Here is a 24,068-nt window from a genome sequence, read left to right on the forward strand (position 1 = left end):
TGTTTATAACTCAGGGTTTAGGGTTTAGGGTTTAGGGTTTAGGGTTTAGGGTTTGCGCTCTAGGGTTTAGGGTTTAAAGGGCTAAGAGCGCGGGCTCTAGTGTTTATAACTCAGGGTTTAGGGCTTAGGGTTTAGGGTTTAGGGTTTAGGGTTCAAAATGCCGTATTCCAGATTTCGAGAATTTAAAGCTCAGTGCCTACGGCCAAGACTTTAAAGCTCATGCTTAAGGGTCTAGCGTTTGCGGTTTAGGGTTTAGGGTTTAGGGTTTAGGGTTTAAGGTTTAGGGTTTAGGGTTTAGGGTTTAGGGTTTTTTGGGACCCTGAGGGGGTTGCAGCCGGCGAGGAGGACGTAAAGGCGGAGGTCGCCCTTGAGGCCTTGGAGCAGCAAGGGTTTGGAAATGTACTTTTGAACAACAACTCTTTCATTTAAATTTGAATTGGAATTTAAATTTGAATTTAAATTTGAATTTAAATTTAAATTTGAATTTAAATTTGAATTTAAAATCAAATTTGAAATTCTTTTCGTCAAATAAATTCCTTTCCCCCGACTCCCGCCCTCCGGCTTCACGATGTACGTACACCCCGCGTGCGCGCTGCTGTACGCCTTCAGCGCCCCTGCGTCTGCAGCAGCAGCAGCAGCAGCAGCAGCAGCAGCAGCAGCAGCAGCAGCAGCAGCAGCAGCAGCAGCGGTGGAGTGGGAAGCAGTGGCGAAAGCAGCAGCGGCAGGTTTGCAGGGCAGTAACAAGCAGCGGCAAAAGCAGCAGCAGCAGCAGCAGCAGCAGCACGAGAGCGGTAGAGTATGAAGCAGCAGCAGCAGCAGCAGCAGCGGCAGCAGCAGCAGCAGCAGCAGCAGCAGGTTTGCAGTGGAGTAAGAAGCAGCAGCGGCAGCAGCAGCAGCAGCAGCAGGTTTGCAGCAAAGCAAACAAATTAAACAAACAAAACAAATCAAGTAAGTAAAATAAATAAATAAAAGAAAATAAATGAAATAAATAAACAAAATAAACAAAATACACAAAATAAATAAGTAAAACAGAAAATAAAATCAACAAAACAAGTAAACAAAATAAAATAAATTAATAAAATCAAATATAAATAAATAAATAAATAAATTAATTAATTAATTAATTAATCAAACAAATAAATAAAATAAATAAATAAATAAATAAATAAATAAATAAATAAATAAATAAATAGTAAATTAAAAACCTGTTGGCAAAATGAAAGTGGGGGGGAAGAAGTTGTATTCCTCCGGGTAGTAAATTTGCATGCTTTGCAAAGTGCGGGCCAAAAAGTTTTTTCTGAAAAAAAATAAAATAGAAAAATAAAATAAAATAAATTAAATAAAATAAATAAAAATAAAAAGAAATAAAAGAATTTAATTAATTAAATTCATTTAAATGAATTAAAAGAATTAAAAGACTTCCAGACATTCAAAAGAATTCCAAAAACGGAAATGAAATGATAAATATTCCTACTTTTATGTGCTGTAGACACCCTCGAACCCAAACCCTAAACCCTAAACCCTAAACCCTACACCCTAGACCCTAAACCCTAAACCCTAAACCCTAAACCCTAAACCCTAAACCCTGACCGTGTGTTATGGCGTGAGTGCCAAGAAAGTGGTTTATCTTTTGGTAACCCCTAAACCCTAGCCCCGAAACCCTAAACCCTAGACCCTAAACCCAAACCCTAAACCCTAAACCCTAAACCCTAAACCCTAAACCCTAAACCCTAAACCCTAAACCCTAAACCCTAAACCCTAAACCCTAACCTCGTGATGGCGTGAGTGCCAAGAAAGTGGTTTATCTTTTGGTAGGGTTTCATCGCCAGCAGCTGCTGCGGTGTCACTGCAGAGTCGCTCCAAAGAACATCCTGAATTAAAAACAAATTTATTTTTTATTTTTGTTTTTTATTTTATTTTTTATTTTGTTTTGTTTAATTTTATTTCATTTTTCTTTTATTTAATTCAGTTTTTTATTTCGGTTTATTTAATTTTGTTTCATTTTTGTTTTATTCAATTCTGCCAGCTACTTAGCCAGCTAGGTAGTGAGCTAGCTGGTTAGTGAGCTACCTAGCTAGCGAGCCAGCTAGCTAGCTAGCTAGCTAGCTAGCACACTAGCTAGCCCACTAGCTAGCCAGCTAGCTAGCTAGCTAGCTAGCGAGCCAGCTAGCTAGCTAGCCAGCCTGCGAGCCATCTAGCCATCTAGCCAGCTAGCCAGCTAGCTAGTTAGCTTGCTGGGTGGCGATATGGGTGTCTAGTGGACTGGCTAGCTGGCTAGCTGGTTGGCTAGCTAGCTAGCTCGACACCTCGGTGGCTCGCTGCGTAGGCACCTGACCAGCTAGCTAACCAGCCAGCTAGCTAGCTAGCTAGCTAGCTAGTTAGCTAATTACAGCAGCTAGCTAGCCAGCTAGCCAGCTAGCCAGATGCTAGCCAGCTAGTTAGCTGGCTAGCTAGCTGACAAACAACTGGCTAGCTACCTGGCTAGCTCTCTGGCTAGCTAGCTAGCCAGCTAGCCAGCTAGCTAGCCAGCTAGCCAGCTAGCCAGCTAGCCAGCTAGATAGCTAGCCAGCTAGATAGCTAGCCAGCTAGCCAGCTAGCTAGCTAGCTGCTGGTTGAGTGGCTAGCTAGCCATACCCAGTCCTGGCTGTCCTGGGGGCATTCTTCCCAGCCGGGAAAGCTGCTGCAGACTTTTCGAATTAATTTATATTTCGTCGAAGACAAGCAGTACAACACTTTCGACTTCTTCTTCTTCACCCCGCTGCTGCTGCTGCTGCTGCTGCTGCTGCTGCTGCTGCTGCTGCTGCTGCTGCTGCTGCTGCTGCTGCTGACTGTCGCCGCCAGCTCCTCTGCTGCTGCTGCTGCTAGTTTCTCGCGGGGAGTCGCTTCTGCTGCTGTTGCTGCTGCAGAGGGTTCTGGTGCTGCACCGCGGATCGAATTTGCTGCAGCTGGGGATAGTTCCACACTGTTAGCTGCTGCTGCTGCTGCTGCTGCTGCTGCTGCTGCCATTGATTCGTTTGCTGCTGTGGAGTGGCTGATTCTAGGCTCCGCTACTATTGCTGCTGCTGCTGCTGCTGCTGCTGCTTCTGCTGCTGTTATTCGCTCATTCGAATCTGCTGCTACTGCCGTTGCTGCGGCCTCTGTGTCCACACTGGTACTTGCTGCAGCTACTTCTGCTGCTGCTGCTGCTGCTGCTGCTTCTGCTGCTGCTGCTGCCTGCGTATCAGCATACGCCGCAGGTGCTGCAGCTGCTGCCTGCGCATCAGCATTTGCTGCAGCTGCAGCAGCAGCAGCAGCAGCAGCAGCTGCTGCTGCTGCAGTCGCCTCGCGGTTTTGTGGTTTGTTTCCTTCTGCGTCGCGCTGACCAAACGCTTTGAATATATTGCTGGGGCAAACAGCGCTTTGGGGTTTGCTGCTGCTGCTGCTGCTGCTGCTGCTGCTGCGAGTTGCAAGATGCTGCTGCTTCCCTCTGCGGGTCTGTCTTGCTGCTGCTGCTGCTGCATTTGCTGCTCCTTCTGGATCGCCCGGGGGCCTCTCAGCCGCGGCGTGCATTCTTGAGGAAGGCAAAAGGTTTTAAATTGAAATGAAATTAAAAATAAATAAATTAAATGAAGTGACGAAGAAGCTGCGCCTTGTGGGTGGCGCAGGCACACCGCTGGGGTGTACAGGCAGCTCGCGGCGCCCGCAGCAGCTGCTGCTGCGGAGGCGGAAAAGAAAAGAAGAAAATTCTCAGAAAAGGAATTAAATGAAATAAAATTGCATTTTAAATTCAAAGAAATAATTCAAATTACTCAAAGTTGAACTCCGGAAGAGGCAGCCTCGAAAGCTGGCGGTGGAAGCCCCCGGTGGAGGTCACTCTGGGGGGTTCGGAATGAACGCGTTGTTTCCTCTTTGGCTCTTTTTAAAAGCCACTTTTGAAGATTAATTCTTCTTTTTAATTTTAAAAAGCATTTATTGGAAGAAACTTTCTTTCGAAAACACTTATCTGCAAAAACAGGAACGAAGCGTCGACTTGAAAGGCTCCGGAAGACCTGCGGTTTCTGCTGCGGCCCCGGGGCCGAACTGGAGATCAAATGGAGAAGAGGCTTCTGAATTGCATTCTGTTTGAAAATAAATTAAATAAATTCAAAGTTAAGAATAAATGAATTCAATTCGAGGCTTCAGTTTTTGAAACCCGGCGGTGCAGGGTCGCGGCGCCTCCCGGGTGTATCGACAGCCGGATCAACTTGCACAGCTTTCCAACTCGGCGGAATCTCGCGAAGAAATTCATTTTTTTGCTTTTTAAAACAAATAAAAGAATAAAAGGAGAAATTAATTGCTTTAGAAGGAAGAAAGAAGCTGAAAATCCGAACAAATCGCCAAACTGAACTGCAGTGGTCGAGAACTACTCCTGGGCTCAACTTGAACAAAAAGCGAATCAAACGAATCCGCAAAGAAGAGCGCTGGAGGGGGTTTTAATTTCTTTTATTTTTTGCTTTTTAAAACCAAAAGAATTAAATAAATAAAAACAAAAATAAAAATAAAAATAAAAATCTAAAAAGACAAAATGGCTGCTAAACGAACCACGCGAGGCCCAGCAGCAGCAAAGTCACGAGGGGCGGACAAATGAGGGAAAAATAAATCCAAATCCTGAAAGACAAATCATTTGAAAATTTGAATATTTAATTTAATTTAATTTAATTTAATTTAATTTAATTTAATTTAATTTAATTAATTAATTCAAAAATGCCATTTAGAGATTTAAAGAGTTTAAATAATAAATAATTAAATGAATTAAAATGGATTTAATTCATTAAATTAATTAATTCAAAAATGCATTTAAAGATTTAAAAGTTTAAATAAATAATTTAGTTTAAAAGACTCACCAGGGACTTGTTTTTTTTTCTTTCTTTTCCTCCTTCGCAACCAGCTCTTCCTGCAAATAAAATAACAAATAAAATAAACAAAATAAACAAAATATATCAAATTAATTAAATAATTAAATTAAATTAAATTAAATTAATTAAATTAATTTAATTAATTATTTATTTCACCTTCTCCTCTTCTGAGTACTCCGGGTTTACATACTTTGGCCCCTCAGCTGCTTCTTCGGGCCTCCACGTGGGCCGCAAGTCCTTTAAAATAAAAAAATAAATAAATAAATAAATAAATAATTAATTAATTAATTAATTAATTAATTAATTAATTAATTAATTAATTAATTAATTAATTAATTAGGAGAAATGGTTTATTTGTTTGTTACACAAGCTGCAAAAGCTTGAATTTTTTTTTGAGTTTCTTTTTCATTTAATTTAATATAATTTAATATAATTTAATTTAGTTTAATTTAATTTTAATTCAATTTAATTACAACATAGCATTTATTAAATTAAATTAAATTGGATTAATCTGAATTAAATTCATTACAATTAAATTAAAATAATTAAAGCAAATTAAATTAATTGAATTATGTTAATTAACTAAATTAAATTAAGTTAAATTAAATTAATTAAATCAAATCAATTAAATTAAATTAAACAAATTAAATTAAATTAATTAAATTAATTAAATTAAATTCTTTTAACTTTTTATTTGCAAAAGACCTCGGGGGATATCTTCGGGGGCGGGATCTCGAGGACTTCTTTTTCTTCTTTTTGAATTTCTTTTTTAATTTCTTTTTTTATTTCTTTTTCAATTTCTTTTTTTTTCTTTTCAAATTCTCTTTCCTTTTCTCGACTCCTCCGTCGCTCTTCCGCTGCCTCCCGCTGCTGCTGCTGCTGCTGCTGCTGCTGCTGCTGCTGCAGTTCAAAAAATAATTTCAATTTTGGTTTCATTTAATTTTAATTTTAATTTTATTTTTCTTTACTTCTTCAGATGGGCCTCTCTCTGGGGGGCTCGGGGGCCCCACAATCTGCAGCAGTTGGAATAAATTAAATTCAATTTAATTTATTTAATTTATTTTATTCAAATTTTATTTTTTAAAAAAAGCAGCAAAGCAGCAACACAGAAGCGGGAAAGCGGCAGCAAAGCAACAGCACAGCAGCAGCAAAGCATAGCAGCAGCAGAAGCAGCAGCAGCAGCACCAAAGCAGCAACACAGCAGCAGCAGCAGCAGCAGCAGCAGCAGCAGCAGCAGCAGCAGCAACGGGCCCCACCACCTCCTCTTCTTCTTCTTCTGGCGTTTCTCTTTCTTCCTTTTCTGCTTTTGCTGCAGCAGCAGCTTCGGCTTCTTCTGCTGCTTCTGCTTCCTCTTCTTTTTCTTTTTCTTTTTCCTCTTTTTCTTTTTCTTTTTCTTCTTTTTCTTTTTCTTTTTCTTTTTCTTCTTTTTCTGTTTCTTTTTCTTCTTCTTCTTTTTCCTTTTCTTCTTCTTCTTCTGCTTCCCTTTCCTCTGCAGCAATTCGTTCTTCTGCTGCAGCAGCAGCAGGAAGCACGTGCTGCTGCTGCTGCTGCTGCGCCTTTTGCTGCAGTTCTTCTTTTTCTTCTTTTGCTGCTTCTTCAAAAATCTTTTCTTCTGCTGCTTCTCCTTTTCCCTGCGGCCCCACAGGAACCGGAAACGGTATTATCTGCACCTGCGGCTGCTGCTGCTGCTGCTGCTGCTGCTGCTGCTGCTGCTGCTGCTCCTTGCGGTGCTCCTCAGGGGCTGCTGCGGGGGGAACTGAGCAGCAGAAGCAGCAGAGCAGCAAGCAGCAGCAGCAGACCTTCTTCGACGACAATGACTTTCTTTTTTCCGGGAGCACAAGGGGCTGTTTTTAAAGAAAGAAAAATAAAAGAAAAAGAATTGATTGCTTCTTGAACTGCTGCTGCTCACCGCCCTGCTGCTGCTGCTGCTGCTCGAGAACTTCTTCAGTTTCGCTTTTTATGTCTTTTGCGTTTTTGCGAATTTGCTTCGACAGCTTGGCCTGGCTTTCGGGTGTCTGCGCAGACACCGCAGCGGCGTTCAAGTTGGAGGCGCACCTGGAGCTGCTCGCGTTCTCTGCGGATCATTTCTGAATTTGTTTGAAATAAAGGAATTAAATAAATAAAATAAATAAATAAATAAATAAATAAATAAATAAATAAAACAATTGTTTAAACTTCAACACAAACCTTTAATGCTTTCGTCAGTGACCCATTTCTGGTCTTCGCGCAGCAAATTCAACACCAGGGCGCCGCCCACGGCGCCCTCCAGCGCCCGGCGAGTGCGCTGCGAGTTCGCCGCCAAAAGTCCCATTTCCTGAATTTAAAAAAAGCAAAAAGAAATAAAATGCAAAAAAGAATTCAAAAAGAATTCAAAAACTCTTTTTTTCCACCTGCAACAGCCGAGATCGCTCGGCTTTCAGCCGCGCCGACCAGTCGCGGCACGGCAGCCTCGCAGCTTCCCCTGAGGGAATTCGCGCCGATCTTTCCACTTTTGCAATTCAAATTCAAATTCAAATTCAAATTATTCAAAAATATTCAAAATTAATCACCAGCAAACTCTGCAGAGTTCGAAAGGCCCGAAGAAAGCTCCGAAAAAGCGCTTTCTCCCCCGAGTTTCCGGCCCGACCCGCGGCCGCGCCGGCGCTCCGCGCCGAGCGAAAACTCCAAACGAGAAGCAAATAAACAACAAATCAGAAATAAAACAATCATTCTTCACTCGGGGCTTTATTTCAAATTCAAATTCCCAAAAAAACTGAAAAGCTTTTCAGTTCGTTCAGAATTCAAAAACCCGCTTTTCGGGTGTATCGACACCTCCGGGAACGCGCCGCCGGGGCAAGCGCCGGCAACTGTTCAGAAAAAACGTTTTGTTCCTCTTTTTGTCTTCTTTGAGGTTCTTTTCAAGTTCAAACATCACTTTTCACTTATTTAAACTCCTCTGGCCTTTAAAAAACATAAAAGGATCTACAAATGGGAACCGATCCTTTCCAACGATCAAGTGCAGAAAACGCTCCGGTTCAACACTGCAGCAGCTGCAGCACAGCAGCAGCTGCAGCACAGCAGCACGAACTTGCTGCAGCAGCAGCAGCAGCAGCAGCAGCAGCAGCAGCAGCAGCGCAGCTGCATCTGTCGGCAGCGCCGGCAGCCGCGGCGGGTCGCAGCGTCGATTGTTGCGGACTTTTTTTTCTTTTTGAACTTTCGAAGAAATTAAAAGTATTTTTATTTCTTTATTTTCTTTCAAAAGCCTTTTTGGCCCGCGCTGCAGAGCAGCAGCAGCAGCAGCAGCAGCAGCAGCAGCAGCAGCAGCAGCAGCAGCTTCGATGCTGCGCAAGCGCCCGGCCCTCCGCAGCCCCCCTCGCCCCCAAAGGGCCTCAAAAGCAAAAACAAATAAGTGAAGCTGCTGCTGAGAGCTGGAGTTTGCTGCTGGGGGATGCAGCAGCAGCAGCAGCAGCAGCAGCAGCAGGATGGCTTTCTTCGAGCCCCTGGGGGCCGGTTCTTCCCTCGCTGCTGCGGGGAGTACAGACACGGCTGCTGCTGCTGCTGTTGCTGCAGAGCCTTTGCTGCCAGCAGCAGCAGCACCAGCAGCAGCAGCAGCAGCAGCAGCAGCGGGCGGCGCCGCGGCGCACTCGCGGCGCGCGAGCCGCAGCAGCAGCGCCGCCGCCGCTGCTGCAGACGCAGAAGCAGCAGCAGCAGCAGCAGCAGCAGCAGCAGCAGAGGAGGCCCCCGGGCTGCTGCAGCTGCTGCCTTCGCTCTCGCTGCTGCCGCCGCTGCTGCACCGCTACGCAGGAACTTCTAAGGAGTCGCTGCTGGTGGGGTTGTTGTGCTGCTGCATCAACGTGCTGCTGTACCTCACCAACGGGGTGCTGACGCGCGTGCTGCAGCAGCAGCAGCAGCAGCAGCAGCAGCAGCAGCAGGGCTGCCCCGGGGCCGCGGGCTGCGGTGTACGTACACCCCAGCCCCTCGCGGAAAACCTCCGAGTCCCTTATTTGATGGTTTGGGTCCCTCAAGTTTGCCAAATAGTTTTTCTTTTTGTTGCAGTTCACCTCATCAAACAAAAGTACAGCCCCCAGCAGCAGCAGCAGCAGCAGCAGCAGCAGCAGCAGCAGCAGTGCCGCCTCATCAGCATGCAGGACATGCGGGCCGCCTGCAGCAGCAGCAGCAGCAGCAGCAGCAGCAGCAGCAGCTCCTTGGCGGAGGAAAGCGAAGGCCTGTACGCGGCGCTGATGCCGCCGGAAGGCAGCAGCAAAGCCGCGGCCGAAGAAGACCTGGAGCTTGCTGCTGCTGCAGCAGCAGCAGCAGCAGCAGCAGCAGCAGCAGCAGCCCCCCCGCCGCCGCCCCGCCGCCCCGCAACAGCAGCAGCAGCAGCAGCAGCAGCAGCAGCAGCGGTGTGGCGGGAGGCGCGGAGGAGCTACTGGTGCGTCGAGGTGTATCTACAGGAGCTGCAGTACGAAGGACTGCAGCAAGTGTTTGTGGGGTGTCTGCTGCTGAGCTGTCTGTACACCCTACAGGGGTGGTGTTGGGGGGTGGCTGTGGGGTTTCGGGGAATGAGCATTTCGGCTGTAACTGCAGTTTACAGCACAAACCCTCTGTTCGTGTTTGTGTTTAGCTGCTGCTGCAGCAGAGCAGCAGCAGCAGCAGCAGCAGCAGCAGCAGCAGCGCAGCAGGCCGTGGCGCTGCTGCTGGGCTCGCTGGGCGTGGCCCTCATCGCCTACAGCAACCAGGGCGAGCCCCAGTCTGCTGCTGGAGTTGCTTTTGCTGCTGCTGCTGCTGCTGCTTACGGGCTGTTCGAAGTGCTGTACAAGTTTTATTTGCTGCAGCAGCGCAGCAGCCACCCGCCGCTGTTCGAGCTGCTGGTCTCGGGGCTCATGGGAGCTGCTGCGCTGCTGCTGCTGTGGCTGCCGCTGCTGCTGCTGCTGCTGCTCGGCTGGGAGGCGCCGCCCGCCGGCTGCCCCTCGCCCCTCGTGGCCTTCCTGCTGCTGCTCAGCTGCTGCTGCAGCGCAGCCTACTGCTTGCTGCTGCAGCTCGCGCTGCTGCTGCTGCCTTCCCCCCTTCTCGTGGCCTTTTGCTTCTTCCTTTCCCTTCCTGCTGCTGCAGCAGCAGATGCTTTAAGGGGAGAGGGCGGCGGCGCCGGCAGCATCGGGCTGGCCTTCGTGGCTTTCGCGCTGCTGATTGCTGCAGCAAACGAGGCCAGCCTCAAGGACGCAGAGCAGCAGCAGCAAGCAGCAGCAGCAGCAGAGCAGCAGCAGCAGCAGCAGTTGCTGCTGCTCCCAGACGCAGGGGACGCGCGCAGCAGCAGCGAAGACCTGCTGCCCATCGCATGAGTTCTGCTGCTGCGGCAGCGCCCGGGCTTTTGCCGCCCGTTCTTTCTTTTTATTTGCCGCTGCAGCGGCAGCGGGCGGGCCGCGGGCCGCGCAGCAGAGGCGCCCCGGCGGACGCCGAAGGGCTTAGGGTTTAGGGTTTAGGGTTTAGGGTTTAGGGTTTGGGGTTGGGAGGACCCCCGCCCGCAGACACCCGTGGCGCGTGTCTGGGGCGCTGCTGCGCTGGCGCAGCGAGGGCTGGCAAGGAACTGAACTTGTTTAAGTGGAACTAGCAGGGTTTAGGGTTTAGGGTTTAGGGTTTAGGGTTTAGGGTTTAGGGTTTGGCGGCGCGGGCGGTCGGCGCTGCGCGGCGGCAGCTGCTGCTGCCGAGGCGCCGCAAAGCCGAGGGTTTGGAGGAAAGGAAAAGAAAAGAAAAGAAATGAAAAGAAAAGAAAAGAAAAGAAAAGGGGGGAGGGCGCTGGGGTGTACGTACAGGCGGCAGCGGGTGCTGCTGCAGCAGCTGAGCGTTGCGGCGGTGAGCGCGGCGGAAAAGGCCGCGGCGGAGCTCGAAAGGGAGAAAAAAAAGCGGAAAAGAATAAAATAATTCAAATTAATTATATTTGCGGCTTTATTTCCGTCTTTTGGGGCCTCCAGGACCCCAACTGGAACCCAGTTGCTGCTCCGGGCTCCCCTCAATGGCCCGCCTGTCTTTGGGGCGCCTCTCGCCCGCCATCAAAACCATTTCTTCTCCTTTTCCTCTGCAGCAATTCGAGCAGCAAAACTTAATTGCCAGAGCAGCAGACGGGGCTCCCCTGCGCCGCGACTCCGCAGCAGCAGCAGCAGCAGCAGCAGCAGCAGCAGCGGCTGCAGCAGCACATTCCCTTTCTCCCGCCTCCGCCAGGCCCCCCGCTCCGCCGCCCCCCGACTCCCTTCCCTTTGCTGCTGCTGCTGCTGCTGCTGCTGCTGCTGGCGGCGCCGCCTCCCCCTGCGTCCCCGCCGCCGCCGCTGCTGCTCCTGCTGCTGCTCCCGCTGCTGCTGCTGCTGCTGCTGCTGCTGCTGCAGCCTTTTCCCTCAAAATGGAGGCTGAGAAGCAGCCGCTGCGGCAGTCCCCCAGCTGGGCGGAGACCGCCAAGGTGTCTCTGGAGACAGCAGCAGCAGCAGACCCCACAAGTGAGCAGCTGGTGCTGTACCCGCCGCCTCCGAAGGAGCAGCAACTAGCAGCAGCAACAGCAGCAGCAGCAGCAGCAGCAGCTGCTGCTGCCGCTTCGTCGTCGAGCCCGCGGAAGAGCTTCAGCCTGCCCCCCACTTCCGCCGCGAGCGCCTCCAACTCCCCCGCAGCAGCAGCAGCAGCAGCAGCAGGCGAGCGTCCATGCGCAGCAGCAGCAGCAGCAGCAGCGTCCGGCGTGTCTTGCGTGCTGCCGTGCCTGACTGCAGCAGCAGCAGCAGCAGCAGAAGCGTCGTCGTCTGCGTCTTCCTTCGACGCATCGCCGCCCGCCTCCGCAGCAGCAGCAGCAGCAGCAGCAGCAGCAGCAGCAGAAGATGAGGGCCGGAAGGAATCGTTGTTGGTTCCCTGCGTGGCAGTGTTCAGCAGCAACTACAACTTCGTGGTGACCTCCATAGCCCTCTTCGTGCTGCAGCAAGACCCTCGTTTCGCGCTGCTGCTGCAGCGCAGCAGCAGCAGCAGCAGCAGCTTGAAGATGCTCTCCTACGCAGGGGCCATCGCCGGCATGAGCCTCATGGGCTTCTTGGGAGACGCAGCAGGAAGGGGCCCCGCGCTGCTGCTGACTTTGCTGCTGGTGGCCCTGGGGGCCCTCGGCAGCAGCTGCTTGACTTGGGGGCCCCCCTTTTGCTGCTTGAGTTTGCTGGGCCTTTTTCGCTTTTTGCTGGGGGTGGGGGCCGGGGGGGTTTACCCGCTGAGTGCTGTTGCTGCTGCTGAGAGCAGCAGCAGCAGCAAGCGCAGCCACAAGTGTCTCCGCGTCTCCTTTGCTTATTCCATGAACGTTCCTGGCATTCTTTTTCCTTATTTGCTTTCTCTTCTTTTTTGGAAACTTTCCAAACAAAATCCAGAAATAACTTTCAGGGCTTTGTTGGCTTTTGGCGCGCTTCCGGCGATGTGCGTGTGGCTGCATGCCTGCTGCCAGCAGCGCAGCAGCAGCAGCAGCAGCAGCAGCAGCAGCAGCAGCAGGGAACGCACGCGGCGCTTTGCTGCTGCCTTCAAAGACAAAAGCCACTTGCTGCTGCTGCTCGGCACTGGAGTCTGTTGGTTTCTCTACGACGTCACGGCCTACGGGGTGCTGCTGGTGCAGCCAGAGCTCACGCAGCACCTCTGGAGCAGCAGCAGCAGCAGCAGCAGCAGCAGCAGCAGCAGCAGCAGCAGCAGCAGCAGCGTGAACTCGGTGATATTTCAGAACATAGTTCTCAATCTCGTGGGCTTTCCCGGCTGCTATATGGGCATTTTGGTGCTGCGGCAAATGGGGGTGAAGTGGCTGCAGTTCTGGGGCTTCTTTTTCCTGGGCGTGTCTTCGCTGGCGCTTGCTGCTGCTGCTGCTGCTGCTGCAGCAGCAGCAGCAGCAGCAGCACACGGCTGGTGCCTCCTCGCGCTGCTGGCAGCAGTTAACTTCTTCATCAATTGGGGCGCCAGCATCACCACCTTCATCCTTCCTTCTGTGGTTTTTCCCGCTGCAGTGCGGGCCACTTACGCGGGGCTTTCTGCGGCCATGGGGAAGCTGGGGGCGGTGGCCGGGATCTACTTGATTAAAGCTGCTCTCAACTCCTGGGGACTTCCTGCTGCTATGCTTTGTGCTGCTGCTCCTTCTTTTGCTGCTGCAGTTCTCACATTTCTCTTTGTGGAGCCGCGGGGGGGTTCTTGGTCCCGCGCGCTGCTGGAGTGTATAGGCAGCTTGGCCGCCTGCATTCCCTTCGTCGACTGCCGCAGACGCCGCAAGTGCTGATCTCGCGGGTTTTTCGCGCGCTTTCGCCGCCAAACTTCGCAAATGCTTTTAATTCGCATTTTACCTTTCAATGGCGCCAAAAATCGCGAAATTCCACCGCGAATTGCCCGAGATCGCACGCCCTCACGCCCCCCCCCGGGACCCCGATCCGGCACCTCCGCCGGCGCCCCCGGCGGCTTTTCAAGCTCTTTCGGACAACTCTGAAATGCAAATTTCAATTCGGAGACGAATTCAAGTTTTAATTTTGAATTAAAGTGATTTTCGCGGACTCGACGGCGGGCGCGGCGGCGGCGCGGGGTGTATCGACAGCGGGCTGCTTGCTGCGCGCCCGCGCAGCAAGCAGCTGTCTGTAGCTGTCGATACACCCCGGCGCTGCGCGAGTTTCTTTTTCGTGCAAAAGTTAATTAAATTGCATTAAAGTGCATTCAGTGATATTCTTTTGCATTTAGGCTTTCGTTTTCCCCGAGTTTCCTGCATTTGTGGACTGTTTCCACTCCCCCGGCCTCTGCTGCTTGTGGCGCTCAGGTGTCTTCGCTCAGTCCATCTGCCCGTTGCCAGCGGCGCTCTCTTTCGTTTATTTCGACATTTTAATTCCATTTATTCCATTTATTCCTTTATTTCATTTATCCTCCAATTCCACTGCATGCAATTCATATTTTTCTCGTTCTTCTCGCGTTCCTGCTGCGCATTTCATGTTCCCGCTGCTGCTGCTGCTGCTGCTGCTGCTGCTGCTGCTGCAGTGTCGCGGAGAACGTGGAAGTGATGTTTAGAAAGACGAACTAGTGCAGCTTCGAGAGCTAGAGAGAAGTGAAATAGATTTAAAAATAAAATAAAATAAAAAACAAAAAGTCTAAAAGGCAAATTAAATGCCGAAGTAGTTCAGCTGCCCAGTGTCCAGCAGTTCTGGAGTGTAAATACACTCCAAGTGTGTAGAACCTGCAAAGAAAATCCGACTTTGGGAATTTCGACATTACAGACTTTGCTGCTGCATGCCATTAATGCCATTAATGCCATTAATGCCATTAATGCCATTAATGCCATTTAATGGCATTTAATGCCATTTAATGGCAAGTAATGCCAACTAATGGCATTTAGTGCGAATTAAAGGAAATTAATGGCATTTAATGGCACTTAAATGGCATTTAATTGCGCTTAATGGCATTCAGTTACATTTAATTTCATTTAATTGCATTTAATTGCATTTAATTGCACTTAATTACATTTATTTGCATTTAATTGCGTTTAATGGCATTTAATGGCATTTAATGGCATTTGTTTCTTCAAAAACTTTCAAACAATTCCCAAAAAGTCCTCTTTTGCATGCAGCCCGCAGAAGCAAGTTTGTTCTTTGCTGCTGTCCGCCAGTTTCTTTCTTTTTTATTTTTTCTCTTTTAGTTCTTTATTTAATTGCATTTAATTGCATTTAAATGCAAATAATTGCATTTAAATGCACTGAATTGTACTCAATTGCAATTAATTGCTTTAGTTGCAATTAATTGCATTTAATTAGTTTTTAATTGCAATTAATTGCAATTAATTCCATTTAGTTAGTGTTCAATTGTATTTGATTGTATTTAATTGCATTAAATGCATTTGAATGCAATTAATTGCATTTAATTGCAATTAATTGCAATTAATTGCATTTAATTGCAATTATAATTGCAATTAATTGCAATTAATTAAAATGTAATTGCATTTAATTGCAATTAATTGCAATTAATTAAATTGTAATTGCATTTAAATATATTTAATTGTGTTTAGTTGGTTTGTATTTGGTTGTATTTAGTTATCTTTTAATTGTATTTAGTTGCAATTAATTAGCACTTAATTGTATTTGGTTTATTCAATTGTTATTAATTATATTTAATTGTATTTAATTATGTTTAATTGTATTTAATTACATTTAATTATAATTAATTGTGTTTAATTGTATTTAATTGTATTTAATTATATTTAATTATATTTAATTTTAATTATAATTATTTATTTATTTATTTATTTATTTATTTATTTATTTCCAAAATCCCATTTTGCTGCTTCCCAGCCTTGGCTGCTGATGCCCCCAGCAGCAGAAATCGCAGCGAGACCTCTTTATCATTTATTTAATTATTATTTATTTATTTATTTGTTTATTATTTATTTACTATTTATTTATTTATTATTTATTATTTATTTATTTATTTATTTATTTATTTATTTGTCTAGGGTTTATTTAGTTTTCCGCTTCCAGATTCGCTTTCCTCCGGTGTAAGTACTCGCCATGCAGCAGCAGCAGCACCAGCAGCAGCAGCAGCAGCAGCAGCAGCAGCAGCACTAGCAGCAGCAGCAGCAGCAGCAGCAGCAGCACTAGCAGCAGCAGCAGCAGCACTAGCGGCAGCAGCAGCAATGCGTAATGAAGTAAATAATGCAGAGCTGTTTCCTTCGGATACGGGATGAGACGTAAACCCTAAACCCTCGCGTAAACCCTAAACCCTCTTCTAAACCCTAGACCCTTCTGTAAACCCTAGGACCTTGAGTAAACCCTAAACCCTAGCCCTTCAGTAAACTCGAAACCCTAAACCCTTCTGTAAACCCTTGGCCCTTCTCTATATTCTAAGCCCTTCGCTAAACCCTAGACCCTAACGTAAACCCTAAACCCTAGGCCCTTCCGTAAACCCTAAACCCTAGGCCCTTCCGTAAACCCTAAACCCTAGGCCCTTCCGTAAACCCTAAACCCTCGCTTTTTTAGGGTTTTGGGGTTTTTATTTAAAACTGAAGCGCGAGGGTTTAGCAGCAAAATAAAAGTAATAAAAGTGAAAAGAGAAAAGTAGATTTGCGCAAAAGAGTGTTTATTTCTTCAAATAAAAGAAAATAAAATAAATTTAAATTTAAATTTAAATTTAAATTTTATTTTATTTTATTTTATCTGCACGCCCTAAACGCATGCATGAGGTGTACATACAGCACAAACAGACGTTTCCCGGGGCCTTGAGGGTTTGCGTTTCTCCCTCTCTAGGGTTTAGGGTTTAGGGTTTAGGGTTTAGGGTTTGCGTCAGTTGAAGAGAAAAGGCAGAAAAGATCTTTTCCGAGAGCTGCTGCCTAGGGTTTAGGGTATAGGGTTTGTGTCTGCTGAGAAGAAAAGCCACAGAAGGCTCTCTATTCCGAGCTGCTGCTTAGGACTTAGGGTTTAGGGTTTAGGGTTTAGGGTTTAGGGTTTGTGTCTGTAGGGGAGAAGAGCCACAGAAGGGTCTCTCTTAAGTGCTGCTTTGAGCTGCTGCTGCGTCTTGCGGGCGTGGGCCACATCTGCTGCCAGCAGCACTGCAGCAGCAGCAGCAGCAAACTGAGGGTTTTGCTTCAGCCGCAGCAAACTGCTGCTGATGTTTGCTGTTGCTCCCACGTACACCCGAAAGCAGCCTGTGGGGCCCCACACTTCCCCCCCGTCGGGTGTACAGACAGCTCCCCGCAGCGCCTGCTGCTGCTGCTGCTGCTGCTGCTGCTGCTGCTGCTGCTGCTGCTTCTGCGAACTCCTTGCTGCTGCCACCAGCAGCAAAACGCATGCAGCCCCAGCAAACGCGGGGGGCGGCAGCAGCTGCGGAGGGAACGCAGGCAAAGAAACCACGGGAAACGAGTTGCTGCTGCTGCTGCTGCTGCTGCTGCTGCTGCTGGTTTCTGCTGCTGTTCGGCGCAGCAGCTGCGTCAGGGCCTCCACCTTTCGCTGGAATTGAGCAGCAGCAGCAACGCGAGCCTTGGAGGCCTCGGAAGCTGCTGCTGCTGCTGCTGTTGCTGCACTGCCCTGCTGCAGCTGGTCTTGCTGCTGGGGCTCCTGCTGCTGCAGCTCGTGCTGCTGCTGCAGCTCGTGCTGCTGCTGTCGCTCCCTCTGCGGGGCCTCGTCCTCTGACTGCGTCTGCTGCCCTCGCTGCTGCCGCTGCTGCTCTTGCTGCTGCTTCACTTGCTGCAGCAGCAGCAGCTGCTGCTGCTGCTGCACGTTCGTCAGTTGCTGCCGCAGCACTCGGGCCCTGTCTATGATGTCTTGTGGAAATCCTGCTGCTGCTGCTGCTTGAAGAGCATTTGAATAAGTGCAGACTCCGTCGATTAATTCATATTTGTATTCGTCTGCTGCTGCTGCTGCCTCTGCTGCTGCTGCTGCTGCTGCTGCTGCTGGGTCAGCTGCCAGCGAGTCGGAGCTGGCTGCGAAGCCTTCTTGCGATCTTCCGACCTGCTGCTGCTGCTGCTGCTGCTGCTGCTGCTGCTGCTGCTGGCAGCCACCAAGCAGCTGTCTGTCTGCGTCGCAGAGCGCCGTGTCTGCTGCAGCGCGGCGTCTCCTGACCTGCTTAAAGGTGAGAGCACCAGCAGCAGCAGCAGCAGCAGCAGGTGCAGCAGCAGCAGCAGCAGGTGCAGCAGCAGCAGCTGCTGCAGCTCCCGGTGCAAATGTGTTGATACAATGCCCTGCGCCCTCACAGCTGCCAGCCGCTCCAGCAGCGCCCCCAGCAGCGCTGCAGCAAATAAATAAATAAATAAATAAATAAATAAATAAATAAATAAATAAATAAATAAATAAATAAATGATAAATAATAAATAAATAAATAAATAATAAATAAATAAATAATTAATTAAATAGTTCAAATTGAATGAGTTCTTTGCCTGTTAATGCCATCAAAGAAAGCAGCAGCAGCAGCAGCAGCAGCAGCAGCAGCAGCAGCAGCAGCAGCAGCAGCAGCAGCAGCAGCAGCTTTATGAATATTCATCTCTTGATTTTGCTTCTTTCTTTCTCGTTTAAAGTCCACTTATTTACTATTTGTTTATTTATTCATTATTATTTATTTATTTATTTATTTATTTATTTATTTATTTATTTATTTATTTATTTATTTATTTATTTATTTATATTATGGACCTGCTCCGCAGCTCGGCGCTGTTCCCTTGCAGGGCTCGTCAAGGATCAAAAAGCTGCGAGACACTAAGTCCCCTGCTGCTGCTGCTGCTGCTGCTGTTGATTTATTTGCTGCTGCTGCTGCTGCTGCTTCGTTTGCTGCTGCTGCTGCTGCTGCTGATTCATCGGCTGCTGCCGCTGTCCCTTCATCTGCTGCTGCTGCTTCTTCTGACTCTCCTGTTCCCTCCTCTGCTGCTGCTGCTGCTGCTGCCTCTCCTGTTCCCTCCTCTGCTGCTGCTGCTGCTGCTGCTGTTCCCTCTGCAGCGGCTGCTGCTGTTCCCTCTGCTGCTGCTGCTGCTCCCTCTGCAACACCTGCTGCTGCAGTGTCGTCTTCTGCTGCTGCTACTGGTCCCTCTGCTGCTGCCGTTGCTGCTGCTGCTGTTTGGCCTTCTGTTTCTGCCGCCAGTTCCCCTGCTGCGGTTTCTGCTGTTTCTGCTGCTGTTCCCTCTGCTGCTGCTGCTGCTGCTGCTGCTGCTGCTGCTGGGGTTCCGCCAGCTGCTGCTTCCTCTGCTGCAGTTCCCTCTGCTGCTGCCTGCTCTGCTGCGCTGCTGTTAGGCAGGCCGCTGCACCCGCTGCCGCCGCCGCCGCCGCCGCCGCCGCTGCTGCTGCTGCTGCTGCTGCTGCTGCTGCTGCTGCTGCTGCTGCTGCTGGCTGCTGGCCCCACAGCAGCAAGGGTTTGGCGCAGCACGGCGCTGAGCTGCTGCGCCTCAGACAAGAAAAAGGACTTTTGTTCTTGAGGAGAATCAAAAGCAACATGAGAAAGAGACAGAAAGGCTTGGTAGCGAGGCACTGCTGTTTCAGGGCTGCACGGGCAGCACAGTCCTGCAGCAGCAGCAGCAGCAGCAGCAGCAGCAGCAGCAGCGGCAGCAGCAGCAACAGCAGCAGCAGGGTTCAGGGTTTAGGGGTTAGGGTTTGAGGGCTGCTGCCTCCGCTGCGGCCTCTGCAGCTGGAGAAGCTGCCCGCAGAGCTCAAACCAAACCCCTAATCGGGGTTTAGGGTTTAGGGTTTAGGGTTTAGGGTTTAGGGTTTGGAGTTGCCTGCGTTGGCTAGCAGCGCGAGCGCCAGCGTGGATCTGCAAAGAGTGCTTTTGCCCGCCATGTTTTCTCCAGTCAAAATGAACAAGCCATCCAAGTCAAAAGACACAGAAGAAGCCTCGCTGCTGCTGCTGCTGCTGCTGCTGCTGCTGCTGTTGCTGCTGCTGCTGCTGCTGCTGCTGGTGCCGCTGTTGTTGCTGCTGCTGCTGCCACTGCAGCTGTTGGTGCTGCTGCTGCTGCTGCTGCTGCCACTGCCGCTGCTGCTGCGGCTTCTGCTGCTGCCGCTGCTGCTGCTGCTGCTGCCGCTGCTGCTGCTGCTGCTGCTGCTGCTGCTTCTGGGAAGGTAGTAGGGAGTCAAGTCCCGGACTTTGAGACACATGCTGCCGTCGTTGCGCAGCTGCGGCAGCGCCCAGTTGCTGCTGCGCGCGAAGGCCGCGTGGTAGCCCGCAGCCTGCAAACCCTAAACCCTAAACCCTAAACCCTAAACCCTAAACCCTAAACCCTAAACCCTAAACCCTGGGTCCTTGGGGCACTAGGATCTTGAAACCCTAAACCCGTGGAATCTTTTAGCTCTAAACCCTTGACACCCTAGCCCCCAAACCCTAAACCCTAAACCCTAAACCCTAGAAGGTCAAACACTAAAAGTCTACTTTAAGGAAGCAGCAGCAAAGATAGACTCGTAAAGAGATGATTAAAAAAAAGGAATAAAATAATTAAAAAGAAAATTAATTAAAAATATATATTTAATTTAATTAGAATAGGTAATTTATTTGAAAGAAATAAATATTAAAAAAATGTAATTGACTTAAAGGAGATAATTAATTTAAAATAAAAAGAAAATTAAATTAGCGAAATTAAATAAAGAAGAAAATTAAATAAAATAATTAAATAAAACGAAATCAAACAAAATAATTGAATCGAAAAGATAATTCAAAAGGCGAAAAATTCAAAAAGAAAATTAATTCAAAAAGATAATACAAATTAAAAAAATTGAAACGAAAATAAAAAGATAATTTAAAGAAAAGGTATTTAAAAAGAAAAAAAAAGATAATTCAAATAAGATATATAAAAGGAAAAAAAAGATAATCTAAATAAAAGATAATTAAAATAAAAAGATAATTTGAATAAAAGATAATTAAAAAGAAAATAAAATTAAAAAGAGAATTCAACTAAGAGATAATTAAAAGACGAGATAATTGAATTAAAAAAATAACTGAATTGAAAGACAATTAAAAAAGATATAATTAAATCAAAAGCTAATTAAATCAAAAGATAATTAAAATGAAAAGAGAATTAAATTGAAAAGATAATTAAATTGAAACGATAATTAAATTGAAAATATAATTAAATTAAAGAGATAATTAAATCAAAAGACAATTAAATCGAAAAGATAATTAAATTGAAAAGATAATTAAACTAAAGAGATAATTAAAATGAGAAGAAAATTAAATTTAAAAGAAGTAAAAAGCTAAAAAGAATCAAGAGGTAAAAAGAATTAAAAACAAAAAGAATTAAAAGAAACAGAACTAAAAGAATTAAAAAAACTAAAAAGAATAAAACAGGATTGGAAAAAATCAAAATAAAGAAATAAAAGGGATTAAAAAGAATAAAACAAAAGGAAATAAAGAGAATAAAAAGAATTGAGAAGAATTAAAAAGAATTGAAAATTAAGAGCAGTTAAAAGAATTAAAAACAAAAAGAAATAAAATGAATTAAAAGAATCAAAATGATTAAAAGAATTAAAAAAAAGAGTAAAAGCGAATCAAAGGGAGTTAAAATAAATTCAAAGAGTTAAAAAATTAAAACGAATTAAACAAAATAAAATAAATTAAAAGAAATAAAATAAATAAAAGAGCCAAAAGAATTAAAAGAATTAAAAGAATTCAAACAAAATAAAAAAAATAAAACAATTCAAACAAATCCAAAGAAATAAAATAAATTAAAACAAATTAAAAGAAACTAAATGAATTAAAACAAATTAAAAGAATTAAAAGAATTAAAATAAATCAAAACAAATAAAATGAATTAAAACAAATCAAAAGAACTAAAAGAATTAAAACAAATTAAAAGAAATAAAACAATTAAAACAAATCAAAAGAAATAAAACAATTAAAACAAATTAAAAGAATAAAACAATTAAAACAAATCAAAAGAATTAAATAAATTAAAACAAATTAAAAGAAATAAAAGAATTAAAACAAATTAAAAGAAATAAAACAATTAAAACAAATCAAAAGAAATAAACAGAAGAACTAAAGACTTTCCTGGAGAACATCGAGGAAATGTGCTGCTTGAATTGCTGCTGGCAGCAGCGGCTGCAGCAATTCATTTAAATTTTCTAATTTGCTTTTTGCTGCTGCTGCTGCTGCTGCTGCTGCTGCAGTGTACGTACACCCCAGCGCAGCAACAGCCCCCGTCGTCCAGCAGCCGCCCAGCGCCCGCCGGTTGCGGTCCTGCGGCCAAAAGTGCTCCAAAAGCGGCCAAATTGCTCCATTTTAATTCAAATTAATTCCAATTTATTTAATTTTATTAAATTGCATTTAATTTTATCCAAAAAGCCCGAAAAAGCGGCGCAAATAGCTCCATTTCGACACTCGCGCAGCACGTATGGCCGCAGATCCTCCCCAAACCCTAAACCCTAAACCCTAAACCCTAAACCCTAAACCCCAAACCCCAAACCCTAGGCTCTGGAGCTTGCCTGCGGATTTATGGGGAGGTACTTGTGCTCCTTATCTGCATCGTCCTTTTCCTCCTGAGGCGCTGCAGCAGCTGCTCCAGTTGCTGCTCCAGTTGCTGCTGCTGCTGCTGCTGCTTCTGCTTCTGCTGCTGCTGCTGCTGCTGCTGCTTCTGCTGCTGCTGCTTGGGGCGCGCGCGGTTTGTGTCTCTTCAAGTAAATGATATTATTGACGGCGTCGAAGCAAAGCTGCCGCTGCAGGAAAAGAAAGTCCTTCGGCTGCTGCTGCTGCAGCTGCTGCAGCTGCTGCTGCCGCTCCTGCTGCAGCTCCCGAATTAAATCCAAACACAAATTGCTCAACTCTGTCTCCAAACGAATCCTTTCTCTATCACACAAATCCCCACTGGGGGCCCCCCCAAGGGGGGCCCCCCCCTCGGGGGCCCCCCTGGGGGCCCCCCTGGGGGCCCCCTTGGGGGCCCCCCTGGGGGCCCCCCTGGGGGCCCCCCCAGACTGGCTGGGGGCCCCCTTTTGGGGGCCCCCCGAAATGATTTGCTGCTGCTTCAAAAGGTAAAGAAGAACATCTTTTGTGTTAGGGTTTGGAGGGAGGGGTTGTGGGGTTTCAGCAGCAGCTAATTGGCTGAGGGCGTCAAGAAGGGGTTTTGCTGCTGCTGCTGCTGCTGCTGCTGGGCGCAGCGGCGGCAGCAGCAAACCCCCGAAGCCCCGCAAAACCTCCAGCAGCAAATCGTCTGCTGCTGCTGCTACTGCAGCCAGCTCCAGCAGCAGCAGCCGAGGCACCACATGGCAGCGAAAACACTCCTACACGCCAAACTCCAAACCCTAAACCCTAAACCCTAAACCCTAAACCCTAAACCCTAAACCCTAAACCCTAAACCCTAAACCTATAAACCCTAAACCCTAAACCCTAAACCCTAAACCCTAAACCCTAGAGCACCTTGAAGCGGGGCAAACCGAGCCCTTACCCTAAACCCTAAACCCTAAACCCTAAACCCTAAACCCTAAACCCTAAACCCTAAACCCTAAATACAAACCCTAAACCCTAAACCCTAAACCCTAAACCCTAAACCCTAAACCCTAAACCCTAAACCCTAAACCTAAACCCTAAACCCTAAACCCTAAACCCTAAACCCTAAACCCTAGAGCACCTTGAAGCGGGGCAAACCGAGCCCCTAAACCCTAAACCCTAAACCCTAAACCCTAAACCCTAAACCCTAAACCCTAAACCCTAAACCCTAAACCCTAAACCCTAAACCCTAAACCCTAGAGGTGGCTGCATGACGCTGTAGGCATTCAACCTTCAGGTCTTAACACCACGCCTTAAACCCTAAACCATAAACCCTAAACCCTAAACCCTAAACCCTCAACCCTAGGGAGGGGGAGAGATGAGCAAAAAGACAGGATCATGCCTTGAGACGGAAAAATTAGGGTTTAGGGTTTAGGGTTTAGGGTTTAGGTTTTAGGGTTTAGGGTTTGCTGACTTTCCGAGTAGATATTAGCTGCACGACCTTCCCCATATGCGGTATTTTCACTGAAGGCAGCAGCAGCTGCTGCTGCTGTTGCTCCTGTTGCTGCTGCTGCTGCTGCTGCTGCTGCTGCTGCGCTGTTGGCTGATCGCCGGGGTTGTGAGTCTCCGCATCAGTTGCTGCTGCTGCTGCTGCTGCTGCTCCGGTTGCTGCTGCTGGTGTTAATTTCAGCACGATGAGCTGCCGCAGCAGCTGCTGCATTGCGTCTGCTGCTGCTGGCGGCGGCGGCAGCAGCAGCAGGCGCTGCATGAATCTGCGGACACCCGCAGCAGCAGCAGCAGCAGCAGCAGCAGCAGCAAGCAGCTATCCCACCTACATCCCCTCTCCCCCTAGCAGCAGCAGCAGCAGCAAAACAGCAGCAGCAGCAAAGCACCACCAGCAGCAAAGCAGCAGCAGGCGCAGCGAAGCAGCGCAGCGAAGCAGCAGCCGCAGCCACCAGCAGCGCCCGCAGCAAACCACCAGCACCAGCAGCAGCAGCAGCAGCAGCAGCAGCAGCAGCAGCAGCAGCAGACCGCGCTGCAGCAGCAGGAGCCTCCCTGGGCAAAATGGCCTGGTGCAGCGGCGGCACACAAAAACCCGAAAGAGATAAAACGGAATTCGAGTGAAGAGCCAAACTGCTCAAAAGCCCCAACTGAGACCCGCAAGAAATACCCACAGGGTGAGGGGCCCACTGGGGGGCCCCCAGGGGGGCCCCCAGGGGGGCCCCCAGGGGGGCCCCCAGGGGGGCCCCCAGGGGGGCCCCCTCGGGGGGGGCCCCCTTGGGGGCCCCCCCCTCCAGGGGGGCCCCCTC

At 47.7% G+C, this 24,068-nt stretch overlaps 6 protein-coding genes across 6 annotated transcripts; 3 read left to right on the forward strand and 3 right to left on the reverse strand.

Annotated features, from left to right (window-relative positions):
- Positions 1-568: 568 nt before the first annotated feature.
- ENH_00057450 (hypothetical protein) lies at positions 569-802 on the forward strand (the record flags this gene model as incomplete). The annotated part of the gene is made up of 1 exon (XM_013581754.1): positions 569-802. The coding sequence occupies one exon, from the start codon at positions 569-571 to the stop codon at positions 800-802; it is 234 nt and encodes a 77-aa protein (XP_013437208.1).
- A 395-nt stretch (positions 803-1,197) lies between these two features.
- Positions 1,198-3,549, reverse strand: ENH_00057460 (MGC80161 protein, related; the record flags this gene model as incomplete). Its single annotated transcript, XM_013581755.1, has 3 exons — positions 1,198-1,297; positions 1,771-1,871; positions 2,635-3,549. The coding sequence occupies 3 exons, from the start codon at positions 3,547-3,549 to the stop codon at positions 1,198-1,200; spliced, it is 1,116 nt and encodes a 371-aa protein (XP_013437209.1).
- A 2,015-nt stretch (positions 3,550-5,564) lies between these two features.
- ENH_00057470 (hypothetical protein, conserved) lies at positions 5,565-7,185 on the reverse strand (the record flags this gene model as incomplete). Its single annotated transcript, XM_013581756.1, has 4 exons — positions 5,565-5,774; positions 6,131-6,630; positions 6,784-6,948; positions 7,062-7,185. 4 exons carry the CDS (start codon positions 7,183-7,185, stop codon positions 5,565-5,567), a joined length of 999 nt encoding a protein of 332 aa, XP_013437210.1.
- A 1,150-nt stretch (positions 7,186-8,335) lies between these two features.
- ENH_00057480 (hypothetical protein, conserved) lies at positions 8,336-10,192 on the forward strand (the record flags this gene model as incomplete). The annotated part of the gene is made up of 1 exon (XM_013581757.1): positions 8,336-10,192. The coding sequence occupies one exon, from the start codon at positions 8,336-8,338 to the stop codon at positions 10,190-10,192; it is 1,857 nt and encodes a 618-aa protein (XP_013437211.1).
- A 671-nt stretch (positions 10,193-10,863) lies between these two features.
- On the forward strand, positions 10,864-13,119 carry ENH_00057490 (transporter, putative; the record flags this gene model as incomplete). The annotated part of the gene is made up of 1 exon (XM_013581758.1): positions 10,864-13,119. The coding sequence occupies one exon, from the start codon at positions 10,864-10,866 to the stop codon at positions 13,117-13,119; it is 2,256 nt and encodes a 751-aa protein (XP_013437212.1).
- Positions 13,120-16,306: 3,187 nt separating this feature from the next.
- ENH_00057500 (hypothetical protein, conserved) lies at positions 16,307-23,527 on the reverse strand (the record flags this gene model as incomplete). Its single annotated transcript, XM_013581759.1, has 6 exons — positions 16,307-17,544; positions 17,994-18,851; positions 19,182-19,514; positions 21,452-21,516; positions 21,784-22,553; positions 23,234-23,527. The coding sequence occupies 6 exons, from the start codon at positions 23,525-23,527 to the stop codon at positions 16,307-16,309; spliced, it is 3,558 nt and encodes a 1,185-aa protein (XP_013437213.1).
- Positions 23,528-24,068: the final 541 nt, after the last annotated feature.

Source organism: Eimeria necatrix, genomic scaffold (assembly GCF_000499385.1).
Source record: "Eimeria necatrix Houghton genomic scaffold, Enh_scaff484, whole genome shotgun sequence".
Classification (NCBI taxonomy): Eukaryota; Apicomplexa; class Conoidasida; order Eucoccidiorida; family Eimeriidae; genus Eimeria; species Eimeria necatrix.